The sequence below is a fragment of the Prionailurus viverrinus genome, chromosome E1, assembly GCF_022837055.1.
Source record: "Prionailurus viverrinus isolate Anna chromosome E1, UM_Priviv_1.0, whole genome shotgun sequence".
Lineage (NCBI taxonomy): Eukaryota > Metazoa > Chordata > Mammalia > Carnivora > Felidae > Prionailurus > Prionailurus viverrinus.
The window spans coordinates 41,817,440-41,840,525 of record NC_062574.1 but is presented as its reverse complement, the minus strand read 5'-3'; the positions used below and the strand labels follow the sequence as shown (position 1 = coordinate 41,840,525).

Below are 23,086 nucleotides of genomic sequence, written 5' to 3'. Positions count from 1 at the left end.
AGGAGAGGGAAAGAACACATGATACCTGACCTCAGATGACGTGCTGTGTAGTGAGACAACGAATCCCATATTAAACTAAGGCTTCTAGCAAAGCGCAAGGCCCTCCTTACCCTGCATAGGATTTTTAATTGTTTAAATTCGCTGCCCGTATGTAGAGGTGTGCTGACCATTCTTCTCCCAGCCCCACCACCTATTTAGCAAAAGAAATTTATATCTGCCAGGTCCCTGAAGGCATTTGAACTTGCCACTTCCACACCTCGTCGCGCTAAAGGAACGATTCTTAGTAAATGTTGGACTGAACTGATTTGGCCCCAGTTGCTGAGCGTAGCGAGATAGCTCTTCCGCTGAAAGCACACCCACTCTGTTGTCTATTAAAACATCGGCTAAATGTTGCCATCATGGTGAGGTCAGAGGCACAGAGGCTTTGTGCCTGCCTCACGAGTTATTAGCTGTGGGACCTTAGCCAATGGGTACAACTCCGTGGAGTTTGCTTCTTCCCCAGTAAAGCAGGATATATGTTCCAAATGCCCAGGTTCCTGCACCACGGGATTGAAAGAGTGTGGGTGAGAAGTTGCAAATGGGACCTTGGGAAGTGCTCTGGGGGGTTCGACCAATTCACTTATTTGAATGATTTAGTGACGTACAGATAGATGAACCATACATCCAACCGCCATTGGCTCATGTGTTCTGCATGCTTTCAGGAGCACGTGTCTTATGACCACGAGTACCTGAGTAACGCCTTCTTCTGGATCCCTGTCGCAGCCTGTTTTACTCCTTACATTGCGATGAGCAGCATCAGCGACTATAAAGTAAGAAGAGTGAACAAAGTCCTTATGTGTTCCTGTTACTCACAGACCCCTTCTCCACTATGATCGTTACATTAACACGGAGGTGGGGAGCCCAGTTTGTGTGCTTGCAACAATGCATCGCCAGGCATTTTAAGAAAAGGTTGACAAGGGGCTCCTGGGTGGCTCAGTCGGTTAAGCGGCCGACTTCGGCTCAGGTCACGATCTCGCGGTCCGTGAGTTCGAGCCCCGCATCGGGCTCTGTGCTGACAGCTCAGAGACTGGAGCCTGTTTCAGATTCTGTGTCTCCCTCTCTCTGCCCGCCCCCATTCATGCTCTGTCTCTCCCTGTCTCAAAAATAAATAAAACGTTGGGGCGTCTGGGTGGCGCAGTCAGTTAAGTGTCCGACTTCAGCCAGGTCACGATCTCACAGTCCGTGAGTTCGAGCCCCGCGTCAGGCTCTGGGCTGATGGCTCGGAGCCTGGAGCCTGCTTCCGATTCTGTGTCTCCCTCTCTCTCTGCCCCTCCCCCGTTCATGCTCTGTCTCTCTCTGTCCCAAAAATAAATAAATGTTGAAAAAAAAAAATAAAATTAAATAAATAAATAAATAAATAAATAAAACGTTAAAAAAAATTAAAAAAAAAAGAAAAGGTTGACAAATATGAAGCAAAGGTTACTTCTCTTAAACAAATTTGGGACCTCAGGAAGCTTGGGAGGTACCATCAGCTAACAGGGAACGGCAGCCTTCATCTGGTTCATCACTGAGCTTGTTATGGATGACCACAACCTTCCAACATCATCACAATGCCCCACTCAGGGATGGTTTTCACTTTCAGAAATGTCACCAAGTTACTCAAAGTCCTAACCAACTCAGCACAGCACTTTGCCTTATTGTTGGAAAAGATGGCCCCTTTAAGGGTTCATTCGAGCTTCATTCCGTTGGAACATACTTGTACTAAACATTTTTTTTTTAGATATTCATCTAAGATTCAAATTTAATTGGCAGTCCCATGGTATTGATACGGCTTTCTCCTTAACCTCCACAGCCGGCCAATGGCGATGTCACGGAATTTGCTTCTGAAATATGTTTAGAATCTTTCCACATTCCCCCACCCTCTCCTTCAACACCCTAGGCAGAGCCACTAACACCTCTCTCCTGAACGAGCACATCAGCCTCCCGCTGTTCACTGTGTGTGGATCCTCGTTAGTCTTCGTATCCACTCTCCACACCGTGTGACAGAGCAATTACTTAAAAACACACATCTGGCCACGTTGATTACCTAAGTCCCCTCTGTGGTTTCTTGCCAAACCGAAGGGTAAGAATGAAACCCTTGCTGCCCAGCTTGAAAAGCCACACATGGTCTGGACCCGGAGGTCTCTCTCCATTTTGAGATGACACCACTGTCGCCCTGATGACTATGTCTAGCCTGCTGGCTTCTCTCCAGTTTCCCGAGAGCATCACCTGTACCCGCACAAGTCTTCTCTCCTATTCTCTCTGCCTGCCATGCTCCCTACCAGTCACCTGTATCACTCCCACTCACTGCTTAGATCCTAACTGGGGTCCTTCTCAAGAGAACCCTCTCTGACAGATACACTAATTACAGTTCACCTCCCTTCTTTTTTAAAAAAATTTTTGAGGGGCGCCTGGGTGGCGCAGTCGGTTAAGCGTCCGACTTCAGCCAGGTCACGATCTCGCAGTCCGTGAGTTCGAGCCCCGCGTCGGGCTCTGGGCTGATGGCTCAGAGCCTGGAGCCTGTTTCCGATTCTGTGTCTCCCTCTCTCTCTGCCCCTCCCCCATTCATGCTCTGTCTCTCTCTGTCTTAAAAATAAATAAAAAAAAAAAAAATAAAAAAAATAAAAAAAATTTTTGAATGCTTATTTATTTTTTAGAGAGATGGAGCGTGAGTGGGAGAGGGGCAGAGAGAGAGGGAGACACAGAATCCAAAGCAGGCTCCGGGCTCTGAGCTGTCATCACAGAGCCCGACACGGGGCTCAAACTCTCAAACTGTGAAATCATGACCTGAACCGAAGTCAGACACTTAGCCAACTGAGCCCCCCAGGTGCCCCCAATTCATCTCCCTCCTAAAGGCTCTCACATGATCCTTATCTTAACACTTTTAATTTTACTTCTTAAATTTTATTTTATTTTATTTTATTTTATTTTATATTTGAGAGAGAGCGGGAGAGGGGCAGGGAAAGAGAGAGAGAAAGATTGAGAATCCAAAGCAGGTTCCGTGCCCAGTGCGGAACCCAATGCAGGGCTCCATCCCATGAACCTGGGATCACGACCTGAGTCGAAATCAAGAGTCAGACGCTCAACCGACTGAGCCACTCAGGCACCCCACTTCTTAAATTTTAATGTGAACAATTTTGATTATGTAGCTTTTGCTACATTTATTTGCATGTTGCTTTTATCCCCCTTCCTCACTGCAAGTCAAACTCCCCAAGAACCCCATGACCAACACAAAGTCAGGCACATGGTGTGCTCAGTAAACAAACACATCAACGAACAGGAAACGTCCAGCTCTCTAACACACCCTCACTATTATTCTCTCTCCTGCTTTTTTTCTGGGTACATTCCCCTTTCCAGAATATTTGTCTCCATTCCAACTGTTTTCCTAACGAATGTCTTTACATAGATTCAATTTTAGATTTAAAATTTTTTATTACTTTTGTGCTTCACTGTTAGGAACATTCAAGTAACATTTTAAGCCTTGTGTTAAGACAGTCACTGCAACGATGTAGCTTATAGTGGGTCACAATATCAAAATCAACTTCCTCGTTTTCCTATGTAATAACGAAAGATGTGGCTTACTTCAAGGCAATAAATCAAGGCCATTTTTATGTTATTAATTTTAGCAGACGTCTTCTTATGCCAACCTAAAGAGCGTGTAATGAAATTGACTTGTTAGAAGAGCATTCCTTGGACCTAAAATAAAATGCCAATTATAAATGGACTGTTCACATTCAGCATAAATTTTAAGAGTCTTACAGGAAATTGTAAACCTACATCTTTTGAATCTGTGTACAATTTGTGTCCTCGCAAAAGGAAGAGTAGCATTGCAAAGAAAAGAACAGGAATTTTCTCACTGAGGCAATGCCCAGTCGTTCGGTGGTGGAGCGTGAGCTGGTTATGTGAGTGCGTTTCTCTCTTGGGCGGTGACGTCACCATACGGTCCGGAGCACCACTGATCCCCCTGACAGAGGAGTATGGCAAGTGACCGTGTCATTTACTAAATCGGTGTGATATACGAAAGGGACACAGGACAAAAGTGAATGATTTTGTGACCACGTATTTGCAATTTCTCAACTGTTGAGCAGTTTTGATGATGCCTCCTTTCCTTTACCAGAGCAAAGCTCACTCCCAGCTCCGGATTTCAGGCCTCTACCCTTCTGCCTACTGGTTTGGCCAGGCACTGGTGGATATTTCACTCTACTTCTTAATCCTCCTTCTCATGCAAATAATGGATTACGTGTTCAGCCCAGATGAGATTGTATTTGTAATTCAAAACCTGTTAGTCCAGGTAAGTGGTAAAAATTATGAGATACTTTTATTAGACTGCATTTCATGAATGCCGTAACATGATTAATCTTAAACTAAAGAACTTCACGTTACCTTTCCTATAGCATGGTTTGGAAAGGTGAGGCTTAAGGATGAATACTTTCCTGGATAGTAGTTATCTTATCCAACCTTAATATTTCTGTTTTCAGATCTTGTGTACTATTGGGTATGTCTCTTCCCTGGTTTTCTTGACATATGTGATTTCATTCATTTTTCGCAACGGGAGGAAAAATAGTGGCGTCTGGTCATTTTTCTTCTTAATTGTAAGTACGCATTCAGTACACATTATTTTATTTTTAAATCATTTTTAAATCATTTTAAGAATATATGTCTTAAAGGCAAAATCCACGGGGCGGGGGGGGTGGGGGGAGGGAGAATATCAAACTAAAGAAGCTCCTGCACAGAAAACCAAACAATCAACAAAATGATAGGGCAATGTATGGAATGGAGGAAATATTTACAGCCATAGATCTAGTAAGGGGTTAATATCCGAGCTACGTAAGGAACCTATATAACTCAATAGCGAAGTAAGCATCGCCGTCATCATCTGATTTTAAAATGGGTAAGGCACATAGACATTTTTCTAAAGAACACATCCAAATAGCTAACAGGTACGTGAAAATAAGCTTAATGTGACTAATCACCAGGGAAATGCAAGTCAAAACCACACTGAGCCATCACTTCCCACCTGTTAAGAAGGCTATCCTCAAAAAGAGAAGAGATAAGAAATGCTGGCAAGGATATGGAGAAAAGAGAACCCTTTACGCTGCTATTGGGAATGTAAATTGGTGCAGCCACTGTGGAAACCAGTATGGAGTTTCCTCGGAAATTAAAAAAAAATAGAAGTACTATATGATCCAGCAATTCTGCTTCTGGGTATTTATTCGAAAGAAATGAAATCACTACCTCTTAGAGGTACGTGCACCCCTTGTGTATTGTAGCCTTAGTCACAATAGCCGAGACGTGGAAACAACCTAATTATCCACTGACAGACGAATAGCTGCAGAAAATGTAGTATATACATACCATGGAATATTATTCAGCCATAATAATCCTGCTGCTTGCAGGATTAACCTTGGGGAGATTAGGCTAAGTGAAATAAGTCAGGCAGGAAGAGACAAATACTGTATGATTTCACGTATGTCTGGAACCTAAAAAACCAACCTCATAGAAACAGAGAAATGAATGGTGGTAACCAGCGGCTGTGGGTGAGGGAAATAGGGAGATATTGGTCAAAGGGTACAAATTTCGTTATCAGATGAGTAAGTTCTGGGGATCTAATTTAAGCATGACGATTATAGTTAACAAGGCTGTACCATTGACTTGAAAGTTGCTAAGAGGGTAGCTCTTAAATCTGCTCATTGTCACAACAAAATGGTAACTGTGTGAAGTTCGGGATGTGGTAACCAACCTTATTTTGGTAATCATTTCACAATATATATGTGTGTCAAATCATCCCATTGTACACCTTAAACTTACCCAATGTTATGTGTCAATAATATCTCAATAAAGCTGGTGGAAGAAAGATGAACCGTTTAAGGATGAAATTAATCCAACCAAGAAATAAGCTAAAATAAAGAACTTAAGAAAATAAGAAATGCTATAAAAGCACTGGTCGGGACCACTGAATTCTGTTAAACATCCATGAAGATTGCGTAGATTTGGGAATCATGGTTATAACATATTTATATTTTTTTTTCTTTATTTTTTTAATTATTTTTTTTAACGTTTATTTAGAGACAGAGAAAGACAGAGCATGAACGAGGGGAGGGGCAGAGAGAGAGGGAGACACAGAATCGGAAGCAGGCTCCAGGCTCCGAGCCATCAGCACAGAGCCCGACGTGGGGCTCGAACTCACGGACCGCGAGATCGTGACCTGAGCTAAAGTCGGACGCTTAACCAACTGAGCCACCCAGGCACCCCAAACATATTTATATTTTAAAAATCCACAAAGTGTAATAGTTCCTTTTATAAAGCGAGCATAACTTTAATAACAAATCCTAAGAAAGAGCCAAAAAAAAAAAAAAATCAAATTAGCCTGGAAAATCAAGGACAGTTCCCTAAACAAAAACATGACAAAGAAAACCCAGAAGGAATTTAAAAGAAGAGGAAAAGCAGGCCAGTGATTTATTTCAGATTGTGATGATGGTGCAGCATGAGCAGCTATCAAACCAACAGAGGAAAACTGCATGAATTAAGAAAACACCATACAATTCCTTTAAAAATGCCCAGTAAAAAGTATAAACACTGGAAGGACAAATTACTAAAAATAAAACTAAAACCAAAAAACATAGTAAGCTTATACAGCTGTTTGCTTAATATCAGCAATAAAACAAAGACACCTGCAGGAATTAATTATAGCACCCTGCGTCAGTGAGGAGGTATAAAATACACACGGATTCATGGTTTATAAGCAAATAGAGTGTCACCATCGTTTTGAAAAATTATCTGTTAGTAACTGTTGAAATTTCGAATTCACATAAATGTTAACCTGCATTTACACTTCTCAGAATCTCAGAACGTTTCCTTGAAGACGGTGAGTGTCAATCTACAAGGGTTTGTGTAGACCATCATTTACAGGGGCAGAGACATGGAAACAACACACTTTCTGAAGGCAAAACCGTTGAATGCTTGCACATCCAGTCAAGGAAATACTGTGCAGCTATGAAGATGGAATAGCTGGTGTCCCTAAACCCAAACAGGTGTCTATGACCTGCTGTGAAATGGAAAAAAAATCCAGAGTAATGTGTAAGAAATAGCCCTTTTGTCAGAATCCAAATTTCAGCAAGGATTCCAGCTGATGTGTGCACGCGTTGAATTTGAGAAGCCCTGTTGTGTCTTACAAATGTCAGTCACTCCAATGCAGAATTGTGACACAATCTTGTGTCACAAAGAAAAAAAAGAAAGCAAACATGGTGTCAGTATGGCCTTAGGAGGCAAAAGTTGAAAATGGGAACCTTCGTGAGATGAATTCTCACTCTCTTGGAAAACGTCCTAGAATTCAGATTCTTTCGCGTTAGTGAAATTAGGCTGCACTTTATTTTTTAGATCACCATCTTCTCGATAGTTGCTACGGATCTAAATGAATATGGATTTCTGGGGCTATTTCTCTGCACCATATTAATACCACCTTTCACACTGATTGGCTCTCTATTCATTTTCTCCGAGGTAAGTAATTTCACACCTGCCATAGGGTCATGAAATGCGTGGCCATTAGAGAGAGCTTAGAATATGGTAAAAATGTAGGTGGAGTCCTTATCTGTACAATATTTGAAGCCTCTGTCTTTGGAGAGATCATTCTCTTATAATAGGCAAGGGTCATGTTAGTCAATAAGGAAGTTCTTCCTTGGTTCATGAAGGTCAAAGGCAACTCCACAGTAGTGGAATGTTATAATTCTCATGAAAACCCTCTCTCCTGGGAACAAATGACCCTAGTGGGAGGCTAATGAGATGTGCTTTTTCTGTTCATTTTAGACATATTAGGTTTAAGATTCCTAATAGGCATGCGGTGGGAAATATGTAGCCGGTAGGATGTTGGAGTCTGAAATTCAGCATGTGGTTACTGAGATTCATTAGCATATAAGTGATATCTAAAGCCATGGGGCCAGATTATATAACCTCCTGAGTCAGTATAAAAACTGGACCAAGGGTTTGGCCTTGAACTCCAAAATTTAAAGATTGGGAAGAGGAAGAGTCAGCAAGTCAGGTTGAGAAGGAGCCCATGAGGTAGGAGAAAAAATGGGGGACCGTTGTGTGCCAGGATCTCTTCTCAGAAACCCTCCTTAAACACTAAAAGCATCCGTACACTGGGTTGCGTGCCAGATGGCAATAAAGAATGTTTCAGGAAGGAGGGAGTGATTCAGCCATTAACACAGAGGTCTTAAAAGTTGACAACCGAGAAGAGACCGCTGGATTTGACTACATGGAAGCCATTGGTGATATCAACAAGATAGAACTCAACGGAGGTTGAACACAAAACCCAACAAGAGGAAGCTTGGTCGATAATGTGAAATGAGGAAGGGGTACAGGGTCTAGAGACAGCCACTTCTGGTTTTGCTAAAAAGAATAACAGGGAGATGGAAAAGGAGTCGAATGAGGAGAATAGTAAGCAATCATTTCAGAAAGTAGTCAGTAGCACTGACGGGAAGTACTAAAAGACTCCTTGCCCTACTTTTCACGTGAAGTCAGCAAAGCTGATGGCTTTGTTGTTGGTGGTGGTTTGTTGTTGCTGTTTTATCATAGCCTCCTCCTCGGCATTGGATTCAATCAGGGTTAGTGTTTTGCCGCGTGAGTCCGACAAAGAGAAGGATAAAGGAGCAGCAGTTCTGTATAAGGAGGAATTGTACCAACAGACCAGGGAATGACGCAGTTAAGGAAATTAGGAGGTTTGTGGACAGTGAGAAAGGGGTTGGGTCGGTGGGCTGGAGGGTCACCAACTCCAAATCACAGAATAAGGATAGTAGAGCAAGGAAGCTGAAAAACTAAAACGTGGTAGACAGGGCAAAGATTAGGGGGTCTGAAGTTGATTTGGGATGCGGTCCAGTTCTTGAAAGTGGGTGACCAAGGCACGGAGGAGAGCAAGATCATTTGAAATAATGCCAGGGTCCTGGCAAACTGTTCAAGGAGAAAAAAAAAAAAGTCATCTTTTCTAGACGGTGGATGGCGGTGACGGTGGATGGCGGTGGTAGAGATTCACTATCTCAGCTTAAAATTGTTCAGAAAAAGGTCCTGGGAAACACAGCTCAAGAAACAAAATTGGCTCTTTACTCTTTATTTACTGAAGATTTGGGGGATGTTTCAAAACGTATTGTGACTCTCATGAAAATCATGCCCTTAAGTATTATGCCTGTGTATTATGTATGCACGTATTGTAAATCTAATGACAACCATGGAAAACTCCAGGCGAATAGCTTTTGTCTTTAGCATGAGGGGTTGTCAGGACTGTTCTCAGAGCTGGTGGAGCAAGGGACGGAGCAACATATGGTTCCAGGGCCGTTGGAGAAGAAGAGGCAGAAGGAACGCAGACGTAGAGAGCAAGGCAGGTGAAATTAGGGGAGAGGGTTTGTCTTAAGATGAATCCTGCCCATGGCTTTGATGGGTCAGGACAAATCCTGCTGACGCAGTGTATAGAAGCATCTGAGCTTAGAGCCAAGCACAGGATGACAGGACACTGAGTGACCTTGAAAGCAAGGAAGACACATTACACAGAAATTGACTTTACCTGATGCACAAGAGAAAACTCTGGCAAGGTCATTTAATGGACATTCGTTTATCTTAGATGAGATGAGATTCAAGAACAGATAGAGGTTCATCTAAACATGCTTTGCCTCATTTTGCAGATTTCTCCCGACTCCACGGATTATTTAGGAGCTTCAGAACATCAGATTGTATTTCTGGCCCTGCTAATAGTAAGAATACATTTCCATTTAAATGTTTTTGCATGAGAGGGACACATTTGGATGCTTAGCATTGAGTTAAAAAGTTTGATATTGGCCCTTAAAAGTCCAGCATTTTAGGGGCGCCTAGGTGGCGCAGTCGGTTAAGCGTCCGACTTCAGCCAGGTCACGATCTCGCGGTCCGTGAGTTCGAGCCCCGCGTCAGGCTCTGGGCTGATGGCTCGGAGCCTGGAGCCTGCTTCCGATTCTGTGTCTCCCTCTCTCTCTGCCCCTCCCCCGTTCATGCTCTGTCTCTCTCTGTCCCAAAATAAATAAAAAACGTTGAAAAAAAATTAAAAAAAAAAAATAAAAGTCCAGCATTTTAGGCATCGGAAACAACACCACACACACACACACACACACACACGCATGCACGCACACATGGGCTTTAAAATCTGGACCACTATGTGTGTAAAAATCATCTGACACCGAGTATGAAGTCCAAGTTCGCGATGGCGTGAATAGCCTAGTACCAACTTACTACTATCTGGTCTCTTGTGGTTTCTCTGAAAAGCAGTGAAGTTAGCTCTGAGAGTTTCATTGGACATTAGATTCTCTTTCAAACTTGTGAAAATGTTATCAGACCTACCTTTGTACATATGCTCAAACTCCTTAAACAAATTCCAGCGCTGAAATTGTTGTTTTTATGGCGATTTCTAATACTAATTGTCTTTTTCTCCCCTTAGCCTTACCTTCACTTTTGCATTTTTGTTTTTGTTCTCCGGTGTCTGGAAATGAAGTTCAGGAAGAAACTAATGAGAAAAGATCCTGTGTTCAGGTTGAGAAAATTCAAAGAAAATTTCATGTTTTATTTTAATACTCATTGTGGAAAACATTTTAATATGCCTAAGTTGATTACATAAAAATTACTACACGGGATTGTCTTCCAGGAATTGTGTACTGTACAAAATTATTATAATTCATGCTATTTTAATGAGCTTGCTACAGTGAGAGAAGCCGCATTAGTACACATAAGACGCCAAAAAATTAAGGAATACCATAATTTCACTTACATACTAGAAGAAAGTTATATATGAGAGGTCAAATCTTTAAAATAATGGCTAAGTGTAGCCAATCCAGGAAGATAGAATAGTCTGAGCAAAAGAACAAAAGTTGATATAAACACCACCTTCCTACAGATTTGAGAAGGCAGCTGGAAAGAACTTTACGTTTGTGTCAAATGATAATAGAAAATTAAATTGAAGCTAAATTTTGGAGGGTTTTGGAATAGAGAAGCATAGAGGAGATTTTGCAGATTGCATAACGGGAAACCGAGACCGGTGTGGTTTGGGAACTTCGCCTAACTTACAAAATATGAATCAAGTTCAAGTGTGAAGTAGGTGTTAGGGCAGGAGTATGACAAGATGACAGCCATGTTTTAGGAAATCTGTTTACAGCAGTAATTTGTAACAGTATGAAGGAGGGAGCTGAGAATCCACAGTCCTCAGTGGTGGGGATGATGAAGCAAAGAATTGAATTGAATTGAATTGAATTGAATTGAACTGAATTGGTAGCAATCAGGAATGGGGGATTCTGACCTATTCCTAAGAAAAGACAGTGCTCACTTACTGGTGATTCTGTGCCCTGGATTTTCTGGGATGCATCCCTGATTCCAACTGTTTTAATCCACAGTTCTTGCAAGGTCTTCAGAATTCCATCCATGTCAAAATTACAGTTGCTAGGTGCCTTTTTCGTGCAAATGGTGGCCCCAAATCTTTTGCCAGAGAGTATGTACTATTTTATTATTAAAAAAAAAAGCCACAACTGACGAGGAAAATTAAACCTAGGCAGAAAGCAAAGATGATGTAAGAGTAGCCTCAGTTGCCTCATTGATGGAAACCAGGCTGTTTGCAAGGCAGACAGTAGAGAGCAGAAAAATGGAGCCTGCGTTGTACTCAGAGTTCATCTATTCAAATGATTGAGCAGCCTGCAGAATGTTCACTATTTTTGCGACAAGCTTTTCAACTGGAAACCTGTTATTAACAGACTGTTTTGATTTTAGAATTTCTCCAAGAGGCAGTGATATTTGTCCAAACCCTGAAGAACCCGAAGGGGAGGATAAAGATGTTCAGATGGAAAGAATGAGAACCACAAATGCAGTGACGGTTGCAGATTTCGAAGAGGTCGAGCCACTAAACATGTGCATCCAAGAAAGGGGCTACTTCCCTATCTCAATCTTTTGAAAAACACTTTGATGTTCTTTCATCCTCACCCACGTAGCTCAGTACTTGACATCAGTGACTAAGCAATGCCCACAACAATAAGAGAACAAGGGAAATACACACACATGCTCGCGGACACAGATTTGTTAATTTAGTTTTCAGGGTCGCAGTTTGGGGAAGCAAAGCTAAACATTACAAAACCTAAGTCAGACTTTGTGAGTTTTGTGAGCTGAGTAAAGCTTGCTGCAAGAGGAGACAGTTTATCCGGGGCGTATGTGTGTTTGTGTGCATGTGTGTACGTGTGTGTGTCTTAACAGCCCTGTTGGTTGGTGGATGTGTCTATTCCTATTTCCAGAGGAAGGGCGAGGACAGATCATGCGATACGGTGCAAATGTTATCTCCTACAGGGCGACAGACTGGGAGGGCTCACTTGAAAATGGCATTTTCTGGGGAAACGACGTGTCTGAGTCATGACTCTGCACAGGGGAAAATGTGGCTGGAGGGAGTGTGGAACACTCCCTCATTTCAAGGTGAGAACAAAGGCCCGTTGTTACTTGACTGTCTCTGCAGAAACCGGTCATCATTGCGAGCTGTCTGCGGAAGGAATATGCGGGCAAGAAGAGGAACTGTTTTGCCAAGAGGAAGAAAAAAGTGGCCATAAGAAATGTCTCCTTCTGTGTTAAAAAAGGTTGGAGAAAGCAGTTTCAACTGTTTGCAGAGCTAGCTTGACCTCTGGAGATGAGTTCTTTGGGAGGGAATAATAGTTCCTGAATATGGGGCCCTCTGTTGATGATTCTACAAAGCAGCCAGCTCGTCAGCAGACACAGGCACATCCATCCTGCTTAGAAGCCTCAGTGATGCTATATCAGTGGGGTTTTTTTCCTTTGCCTAAGAAGACAGCTACGTCTGTTCTATTAAAACAGGCCAATAGACAAAAAAGCGTAACAGCGGGAGAAACAAACAAAAAACAATAAAACTCCAAAAACAAAAACAAAAAGAGGCAGTCTTTCTGTTAAGAAGGCTGGGGTAGCTTTTAAAGTAATATCATTTATTTCATCCAGGGATTGTGGACAGGAGGGAACTCACTGGGGCCCAGCAGTACATTGTGCATTCAAGCAAACAGCACATGTTGGACAAGGGTCCCTTAAATGCAACAGACTCTGGGATCAAAATTTGTTTCAGTTCCAGCTCGGCATCTTATTGGCTCTACGACCATGGGCAGCTTACATATCCCTCCTGAGTTTCTTTGCCTATAAAAGGAAGCCAATAACAATGCTAGGTGTGTGTGGGAGGGAGGAGGGGGATAGGTGAGATACTACATTGGGGCACTTGACACAGAGTTTGACACGTCGTGAGCCCTCCAGTAGTATTTGTTTTTGTTTGCGCTGTAATTATTTGAAGCAATAACGCTGAGCCCACCTATCTCTTTCAGGTGAAGTCATAGGGTTCTTAGGACACAATGGAGCTGGTAAAAGTACAACCATTAAGATGATAACTGGGGACACAAATCCAACCTCAGGGCAGGTCAGTAAACACACAGAAATCTGGCCATTAATGCTGCCTAAAACAAGCATGAACTAATGAACACCGATGACAATCTTAAAAACACGTAAAGGATCCTTTCTTATTAATCCATGGATTGATGCCTTGAATGAAGAGAACTAAGTAAAAATTTCTCTCCTTAATTCCAAAAATAGTTAGGTGCTGAACAAGGGCTACATAGTATCGCTAATATCCTTTTTATCGAATGAAAGGTAGCGACACTAAAAGGAAATGTTTCGGTAAGTAAAGCTGAACACTAGCTTTATTCGTGGTCAAATGATTTGGGGGGTTTTGGTTTTGGTTTTTTTTTTTTTTTGACTTGTGTACCCTGAGGACTTGTTGAATCGAATTGCCAAGATCCAGGGCCCAGGGAGCAATCATGAAGAGAGGTTGTGCAGTGGTGTGGTTTGCTACAGAGGTTTCCAATCTGTCTTTCCATTTTTACGCTTGCCTCACACGGCAGCCGAAGCAGTCCTTAAAAGATGCACATGAGATCATGTCTCTATCCTACTTAGCATCCGTCAGGTAGATTTGACCCCAAATCTTGGGACGCCTGGGCGGCTCAGTCGGTGGAACGTCCGACTCTTGATTTCGTCTCAGGTCATGATCCCAGAGTTGTGGGATCGAGCCCTCCGTGCTGAGCGTGGAGCCTGCTTGGGATTCTCTCTCCCTCTTCCCCTCTCCCGCTCTCTCCCTGCTTCTCAAAAAATTAAATGTAAATAAATAAATAAACAAGAAGATCCAAAATCTTTACTATGACCAAAAAAGGCCCTGCAAGATCTGGGCTCAGCTCACCCGTCACTCAGATTGGCCTTTGGTCACCTTCCCTCTCTAGGATCTTTGGGTTGATGTTTCCATTGGCAAAGAGTGCTCTTCCTTCGGCTTTGCATAGACTTGGTTACCTCCTTCTTGCCACCTTAAAATTCACCTCCCCAAAAGGACTTTCCCCGACCACACTCGTAGCTACGATGGATCTTCGCTTTTTATTCTTTATCACATTTATTGCCTCGAAAGCATCAAGCGGGGGCTAGAATTCATCCCCCTATGTGCTGACGTGCTTTTATTTCCCATTTCTCTCTCTAGATTGAAAGTTCTGTGAGCCCACATTAACTAGTTGTCTCCTCTTTTGTACCGGGGAGAGAGAATATAACATCAAGGTCAAGGGCTTGGATTCTGAAGGCAGATCCCAGGTTTAACCCCCGGTTTACCTTGTGTGACCTTCTGCCCAGGTTTTTAAATCGATGCACACATTAGTTTTCTCCTATGTGAAACAGAGATGATAAAACTAATATCTGAGTCAAATACAGTTTTTCTAAGGGTAAAGTGATTCAAAACACAGAAGATGCTCAGATTCTGGCACCTAGTAAGCCCTGGTACACACGACCTGTTAATGCGATCATATGGCACAGTGACTAGCTCATAAAAATAAAAAAGTGCTATGTATTGGTATTTATGGGTTCCTGTGGGCCAGACTAGTGCCCAGGACTTTTCGTTTATTACCTTAGTACAGGATTTCTCAAGCCTGGCACTGGTAACACTTCGGACTAGACGATTTTTATTGTGAGGGACGTCCTCTGCGTTGTAGGATATCGAGCAGCCTCCCCAACCTGTATGCACTCGATCCCAGCAGCACCCAAGTGTAACAACCAAGAACAGCTGCAGACATTACCAGATGTCCTCTGGAAGGAGGATTGCCCCTAATTGAGGACCACTGCCTTATTTTACGACAAACTTGTGAAACAGATCCTATAGTTATAGCTAATTTGACATTGGGGAAATAGAATCCTCGATGAGTATCAAATCCTTTGAATGTTTGGGTCAATGAAGGAAGTCAAGCAACGGACAACCAAGTAAGCGACCCTGAACTCAATCAAGGTAATGGACTTGGTAATAAAGTCTAAACTACAGTAGAGGGATACAACAATGTGGGATATCTTCCTTTTGATTTTGGGCGTTATTACCATCTTTTTCCTAGAGCTAAGTGATCCCTTATTTACTTTTGCCCTCTTGGCTGCCATGGGTGTGAAAGAAGGGCATCCCTGAAATATGCCCTCACGTGCACATACACAGGTATACACAATTTTGGACTGAATGTGAGAATGAACTTTCTGTGCAGGTGGTGTTGAAAGGGAGTGGCGAAGGAGCCTCCCTCGGGTTCCTGGGGTACTGTCCTCAGGAGAACGTGCTCTGGCCCAACCTGTCAGTGAGGGAACACCTGGAGGTGTTTGCCGCCATCAGAGGGCTGAAGAAGGGGGACGCCACTGTCACCATCACACGGTACATGGGGGGAGACATGCCCGTTCACTACTGGAGGGATGTGGTAGGAATGACGTTGACCCAGAATTAAGGAAGGATTAAGATTCAGATCCTAACTGATGACTCCATTCTTGTGGGAGAAGACTTTGTCACCAAGAAGCCAGTCCAGTGTTGTGTTCTCACACATTAAGCTGGAGAGAAAATGTTCATATCATTCTCCTTTTAAAATATAATTTATTGTCAAGTTGGTTTCCATACAACACCCGGTGCTCATCCCAACAAGCGCCCTCCTCCGTGCCCATCACCCACTTTCCCCTCTCCCCCAGCCCCCATCAATCCTCAGTTTGTTCTCTGTATTTAAGAGTCTCTTATGGTTTGCCTCATATTATTCTTAATATGGAAAGAAGTCATTGAAAATATGTATTTGACCGCCAAGAAAGGTTCATGAAGTATCCTAGGTAGTTTCAATTTATGATCCCTCAGAATACTTTTTTTTTAAAGAAACTTTTTTTTAAGTTTATTTATTTATTTTGAGAGAGAGAGAGAGAGAGAGCATGAGCAGAGGAGGGGCAGAGAAAGAGGGAGAGAGACTCCCAAGCAGTCTCCATGCTGTCAGCGCAGAGCCTGATGTGGGACTCGATCTCACAGCCGTGAGATCATGACCTGAGCTGAAACCAAGAGTCAGATGTTTAACCGACTGCACCACCCAGGCGCCCCGATCACTCAGAATACTCTTTTTTAAATGTCTCTTAATATAGTGGTTGCTCTGATTTGCCTATTCTTCTACGTATATTCCCCATCGTGTGGCGGTAATATGGATTGGCTTGCTCCGCTCCCTTCAGGTTGGCGGATGCGCTGAAGCTCCAGGACCAGCTGAAGCTGCCCGTGAGGACCTTATCCGAGGGAATAAAGAGGAAGGTAAGAGGGGGCTCAGCGTTCCTCTGCACACCCCACCTGTCGGCCCCAGACACGCTGTTCCTCTTGTTCCAGCTGTGCTTCGCGCTGAGCATCCTGGGAAACCCATCGGTGGTGCTTCTGGACGAGCCGTCCACGGGGATGGACCCCGAGGGGCAGCAGCACATGTGGTGAGGAGGTGTCATGAGTAACCCTAAGTGAATTTATTAATCCTATAACAACTGATCTTCACAGTCATTGTTTATAAGGTGAAAGACACCGCATTATCAGATAATGCAATACGAAAGGGGGAAAGATCTAATGTCTTATCACAGCCAGTTTTTATTCAGGAGAAAAAGATCATTCTAACACCTTAAAACTCAGTGAATTTCGTTTTCCTGGTAGGTCTTCTGGGTATGCGTGGCCCTTTTTATACTCAACCAAACCCACCTATCATTATTCAGGCTTGATTTCTGCAACATCACCTGATACACAGTTCTTATGGAGGAAAAAAAAAAAATCCCAAGTCCTTAGGAATACTCTAAGATCATTCAGCCCCAGCCATGCTCTGAATGATATACTCTACCCAATAGTTTGGTTATTTACATGACTGTTGTCCCTCCGAAACTCCTTGCTAATCTGAATTCACTAGTTGCTTCATGGGTGTCAATGGAGGTGCGTTTACAAGTCTTTTCGTCTTGCCCTGAGCATTTCCACTAGGTAACGTGCCCCTTGGCCTAACTTTAGGCAGGTGATCCGGGCCACCTTTAGGAACACGGAGAGAGGCGCCCTCCTGACCACGCATTACATGGCAGAAGCTGAGGCCGTGTGTGACCGCGTGGCCATCATGGTGTCTGGAAGGCTGAGGTGGGTGGCCGTCCATACCCACACTTGGTCTCCAGTGGGACCTGAGCAAAGCACATTTCCCTGCACCGGGTTATCCCCATACGGGGGCGGGAGTGGCTGCCTGCTCCCCCTCTGCATGGCTCTGGCCTCCCGAGGCTGAAAGTCACCGGCAATAGATTCATCTTCTTCTCTTGCGTGACTTTGTCTTCCTCCAACCTCCAGATGTATCGGTTCCATACAACATCTGAAAAGCAAATTTGGCAAAGATTATCTGCTAGAGATGAAGGTGAAGACGCCCACCCAAGTGAAGCCCCTCCACTGTGAAATTCTGAGGCTTTTCCCCCAGGCTGCTCGGCAGGAAAGGTAAACATAGGTGTTAGTTTGTTTCATCGTTTTGTTTTTCCGTTTTCTATTTCTATATGTTGTGTTTTTTTATTATGGCGAAGAGAAACAAAAGCTTTCCTTGATCTTTTGTGGGTTTTTTTTTTAACTCTATGGTCATTGCGAGTACTTTAATTATTAGAGAAAGGTCCAATTCCAAAGGATACCCCAGCAAAGAAATAAGGGAACAATGTGCTGATTTGGAAGCTGACTGTTATAAGGGAATTCACATATGTTCCTGGTGGTTCTGTCACGTGCCGGGTCCCAATGCACGCGAGGACCTAGGTCATCATGATCCTTTCTAGAGGGTAAAACCATCCCCATTAAATGCATTAATGTATAAAGCCCATGCCCAGTACTAGACATCAGTCAAAGCTCGGTGAGTGGTGGCTCTTAGCATTTTTGTTATTATCAGTAATGGCATTTGAGGCTCAGGTAGGTGAGATAATGCCAAATCCTAACAGTGGAGCCTGGAGGTGAACGAAGTCCTTTTTACTTAAACGTGATTCTCTTCTCACGAAGAGGGATGATACGTAATCCTGCTCCTTCCCTTCTTGAGGTGTAGATGCTGCCGGTTTCCTCCTTTCTGTCTCCCAATCCCCCCCAAGAGGAAAAGGGACCCTTATTGTAAGAGCCGCCTCATGCTTCTGCTTTAGTAAAGTGACTTCTTGTTGATTAAAGAGCAGCCACATGATGGCTGCGTCCACCTGCAGATGCGTACAAAATTGGTGACGACATTGTTGCTGCCTTTTCCACATGCGTTCGTCCATGGTTATCTTCTTGAAACCTGAATCTCAACCTCACTCTCTCTTTCTCACAGGTACTCCTCACTGATGGTCTATAGGTTGCCTGTTGAGGATGTGCGACCCTTATCACAGGCTTTCTTCAAATTAGAGATAGGTAAGAGTGACTATTGAGAGATAGGACTCGGGAAAACAGAGAAATTCAAATCTCGTGTAAAACCAGCATAGAGTTACACGGACATGAAGTCATACTGCCATACCACAAATAAAGGATTAAGACTTTTAATCCAGTGGTTCTCACCCACGAGTGAGTTGGCAATGTCTGTGGATATCTTTGGCTGTCACAACTGGGGGTGGAGTTGAAGGGTGTGACTGGTAGGTCGCCCCCAGGTCAAGGCCAGGGATTGATGTTAAACATCCTGTCATGCACACAGGTCAGCCCCTCCCATTGCAAAGAATGATCACACTGAGATATCATTAGTGCCAAGGTTGAGAAATCCCCTCCTAATTGAATGAGGCTCTAGAGGGAAGAGATCGTTGGCATTCGGGGCTGGAGTGTCCACAAATTCTTACAAAAAAATACAAACAAACAATATATGATTGTTTTTGTCTGTATGTACTCTTAAACAGCACTAGACGTTGATAAGGAGGTTCCTCTCCGTTGATATGGGCTAAGCCATAATTCTTTTCTAGACTCTTGGATGGTGATCTTTATATACTGCTTTGATCTACCACGGGCTCGGCATTTGCCTATCAAGCCAGTGTACGAAATCTGATAAAAAGCTGAACACCCTCCCCCTCTTCTTGATCTGTGCTTTCTTGTCCCCTGTCCATCATTAGAAGCCCCAGGATTCTAGTTCTTAGAGAAATGTTTCTCCTTGACACAAGGTGAGGATCGCCCCAGATAGCTTTTCTCTTCACTTTCTCCTTCTGCCGGTCACCCTTGCTCTAGGGTCTATGTATCCATTTTCACAATGGGCCATTTTGGCCTAATGATCAATTTTGCATCATTCCAATGGGAGGGAATCCCACAACAGACTCAAACCAACATGAAGTGTTTCATAACCAATTAGGGGCAGGGAGGGGGATGTTCCAGGAACACACAGTCACATTCTCAGCTGCGATACATGAATTGAATGAGGTGGGCCCGATAGTGTGCAAGCACAATGCATGCCCATGACCATTCCTCTGTCGTGCTACACACACTCATTCTCCCACGCCATCAGATCACTTTGGGGTTTTGCAGACTGCAATACTCCAGCCTCCCATGCCCACTCCAGGTCGGAGCTGCTTAACATTTGGAGACCCGAAGCTAGGGAGGTAGGATGGTTGGTCTTAACTCCCTTCTTATACTTTTCCCTCCTCTGCTCATAAGCTGATGTTTTAAGCCTCTCCAGTGTGGAGTGTAAGGGGAGGGAAGAAGAAATAATATGACAGCAATGCTTGATTAGATTAAGCTTTGCCTAATCTAAGTCCCTTTGAGCTGTACAATGGTACCAGGGCCTCCTGTGCAGAGATGATCAATCACTGGTCCTTTCACGGGGTGCTTTTGTGAGTTCCTTCAAGACTCCCTCTCCCCTCCCGTCTGCCACCTCTGACTACAGCTTCCATTCTGGAGTGGGCGATGCCTTCTCCTCTTGGTCTCTGGGTGTCTTGCAGCCTCTGGGCCACTTCTTGGTATCCCCTTACCCTTCCAAGAGGTCTCTTGGGGTACCCCCCATGGGATGCACCACCTTTGCCTCTCCACACTCTGAAAGTGCAGGGCCATCACCGTCCACAATCCTTTACATGTTCCCAGACATGAGTCAAGGACCCAACCCCACATGCCCAGATTGCAAGCTGATCCTACCACATTCTCTGTCCACATCCGGTAACTGTCCACAGGAAACCTTTGCTTTCTAGTCTTACCTCTCTGTTCATTATTTTCTTCCTTTTACGTGTCTGCTCGTTTGAGGTCTTAATCACAGTCTGCACGGATAACAGATGGTAAAAAAAAAAAAAAAGGGAATTAGACAAAGTTTGGTCTATGAAGGGACCATTTGCAAAGGGGCAAGGCTCAGCATAAGTACCCAAGGCTAGAAACGGGAAAAATGTTGCCATTCTTAGGTCCGAAGAGACTAAGAGAGGGAGCAGTGACTGGAACCCAGGAGTAGAATCACGTAGAACTTCCACCTGGTGGGAAGCAGGGACTTTCAATCAAGGCACAAAGTTGATGTGAGGGAGGGAGTGAAGGAAGGAATAAAGGCCTTGAGCCCCCCTCTCCTCTGTCCCTCCTCATGAACTGCCACTGGTGGAAAACACCAGAAAAAGCCTCTTAAGTCAGCCTGTGGAACAAAGATCAGAGTAAAGAAGAGGGAAGGCAGACATAGAGGGGCACATGGTAGTGTTCTAGCCCAAAGGGAACCATCTCTTCGCTTACCCTGCATAGGTCACCTGGAGCCCCTTACGTCGTGTTCCAGTCTTGTGTGGCCCTGCCCAAACTCTAAGACAATGGGAGAGTATTTCCAGCTTGTTACAAGACCATAGGGTGAATCTGCCTCTCCGTGTTCAGTATACGTGCTTCCGAAGCAAGCACATGCCTTTCCATATTTAGTCCGACAATATCTATTACCTTATATTTTAGATTTTAAAATCTATTTGCATGTACATTTTTGTACATAGCTTGGTAAAACTCTCCAGATAAAAAGGATGTGAACTCCTCATGTGCACCCATCTTTCTGCAGTTAAACAGAGCTTCGACCTGGAGGAGTACAGCCTCTCGCAGTCTACCCTGGAGCAGGTGGGTCCGTTTTAGGGACTTTGTTCCATCCGCGGGACAGAAGTGTACAAGCTGTGCCCGTGCTGTGCACTCGCTCGGAGCTGTGGGAGGCAGCGTGACCTCCCCGTCTCTTCATTTCTTGCCCCTCTCAGGTGTTCCTGGAGCTCTCCAAGGAGCAGGAGCTGGATGACTTTGACGAAGAACTCGACCCCTCAGTTAGATGGAAGCTCCTCCCCCAGGAGGACCCTTGATGCGCCAAATACCCTATGTCGCTCTTTAAGCTTCTGCCTCGTTTGAAAGATAATATTTTATATCATGAATATATCTTATCTCAGACATGATATAAAATGCTTTTGAAACTCATGCCACCATTTTTCTCAATAATATTACATATAGTGGGACTAAGGAGCCAAGTCAGTGAGAACAGTCGTGAAACCAGACCACGCGGCTTCTATACCAGCAACGAAATCCCACATTTCATAGGGTGGTCAATCAAAAATGCATTTATTATAGAATGTTTGGGTTTCTGAGGATGAGACAGAGACAGTTTTATTTTCTGTCTTCAAACATCAAAATACTATCTTCTTATCCTTTTGAATGCAGTACGTAAGTACAAAGTAAGACCTAATCCTGATTTTGGGGGAAAGGGAGGCAGTGATTATTCAGCCGCACAGTATTTGCTTTAAAAAAAAAATTTATTTAAATTCCAGTTAGTTAAACATACAGTATAATAGCAGTTTCAGGTGCACAATATAGTGATTCAACACTTGCATATGGCACCCGGTGTTTATCACAAGTATTCGCTTTTGGTAATTCAGTTGATTTGGTTTTTTGTTGTTGTTGTCGTTGCTGTTGGTTTTTAATACCTGCATTTTCCTTTTCTGTCATTTTTCAGATTTTCTATTGCACAGTCTATATTTTGTCTGTTGTGACCATACAGGAAATTTGAAACCTATTAAGTAATTTCAGTAGGAATTTCAATAATCAAGTTGACGAAAGTTTAAAAATTACATATCTTACATACAATCTTGAAACATATTTCTGATTTTGCATTTTTTTTTATGATGCAAGCGTCTATCCTCATGCAGATCTTAATTTCTCGTGTTGATGTACATTACAACCTCTCTAACTGGTGACCCTGTAGACAGCTTAAAATCAATGCAATATACTTGTATACTCTTACTTGGGTGTTTTGTTGTTACTGTTACAACTATTGTTGCCAGCTGTTACCGACTGAATTGTGTTTCCCCGAAATTCATATGCTAACGCTCTGAACTGTGTGACTGTATTTGGAGATGGGACCTTTACGGAGATAATTAAGGTTCAGTGAGGTCATAAGATTGGGGCCTCAATCCAATAGCCCTGGTATCTTTATAAGAAGGGGAAGAGATGCCACATCTCTGTGCACTCACAGGGAAAAGATTACATGAAGACATGGCAGGGTGGCTGTTTGCAAGCCAAGAAGAAAGATGTCGCCAGAAACCACATTTTCTGGAAACTATCTTGGGAGTTAGCATTTGGAGATGAGCTGCCTACAGAACCATCTGGACTGCACAGGACCGAGCCATGAAACACACACCACAAAGTCTAAAACAAAACCAAAAAATGGAACCACTACAAAATACTTTCTGGTATTGTGCTACCGAGATTAATGAGTTTATCGGGTTGTTTGTTACAACAGGTAGTCACTTATATGTTCACTAACACAGATCGTGCCAGGAA

At 43.4% G+C, this 23,086-nt stretch overlaps 1 protein-coding gene across 4 annotated transcripts in view; it reads left to right on the top strand.

Annotated features, from left to right (window-relative positions):
- The window catches only part of LOC125152033 (ATP-binding cassette sub-family A member 9), a 63,996-nt gene extending 41,361 nt beyond the window's left edge, over positions 1-22,635 (top strand). For all 4 annotated transcript variants that reach the window (XM_047833716.1, XM_047833715.1, XM_047833714.1 and 1 more), the window contains 17 exons: positions 702-809; positions 4,136-4,309; positions 4,497-4,610; positions 7,396-7,515; positions 9,687-9,755; positions 10,469-10,560; positions 11,785-11,905; positions 12,515-12,632; positions 13,377-13,468; positions 15,603-15,763; positions 16,585-16,660; positions 16,733-16,827; positions 17,384-17,503; positions 17,705-17,845; positions 18,684-18,763; positions 21,330-21,385; positions 21,517-22,635. In XM_047833716.1, coding sequence (XP_047689672.1) covers positions 702-809; positions 4,136-4,309; positions 4,497-4,610; positions 7,396-7,515; positions 9,687-9,755; positions 10,469-10,560; positions 11,785-11,905; positions 12,515-12,632; positions 13,377-13,468; positions 15,603-15,763; positions 16,585-16,660; positions 16,733-16,827; positions 17,384-17,503; positions 17,705-17,845; positions 18,684-18,763; positions 21,330-21,385; positions 21,517-21,615 — 1,836 coding nt within the window. In that variant the 3' untranslated portion in view covers positions 21,616-22,635. The remainder of the gene's footprint in view (positions 1-701; positions 810-4,135; positions 4,310-4,496; positions 4,611-7,395; positions 7,516-9,686; positions 9,756-10,468; positions 10,561-11,784; positions 11,906-12,514; positions 12,633-13,376; positions 13,469-15,602; positions 15,764-16,584; positions 16,661-16,732; positions 16,828-17,383; positions 17,504-17,704; positions 17,846-18,683; positions 18,764-21,329; positions 21,386-21,516) is intronic.
- The last annotated feature ends 451 nt before the right edge of the window (positions 22,636-23,086 follow it).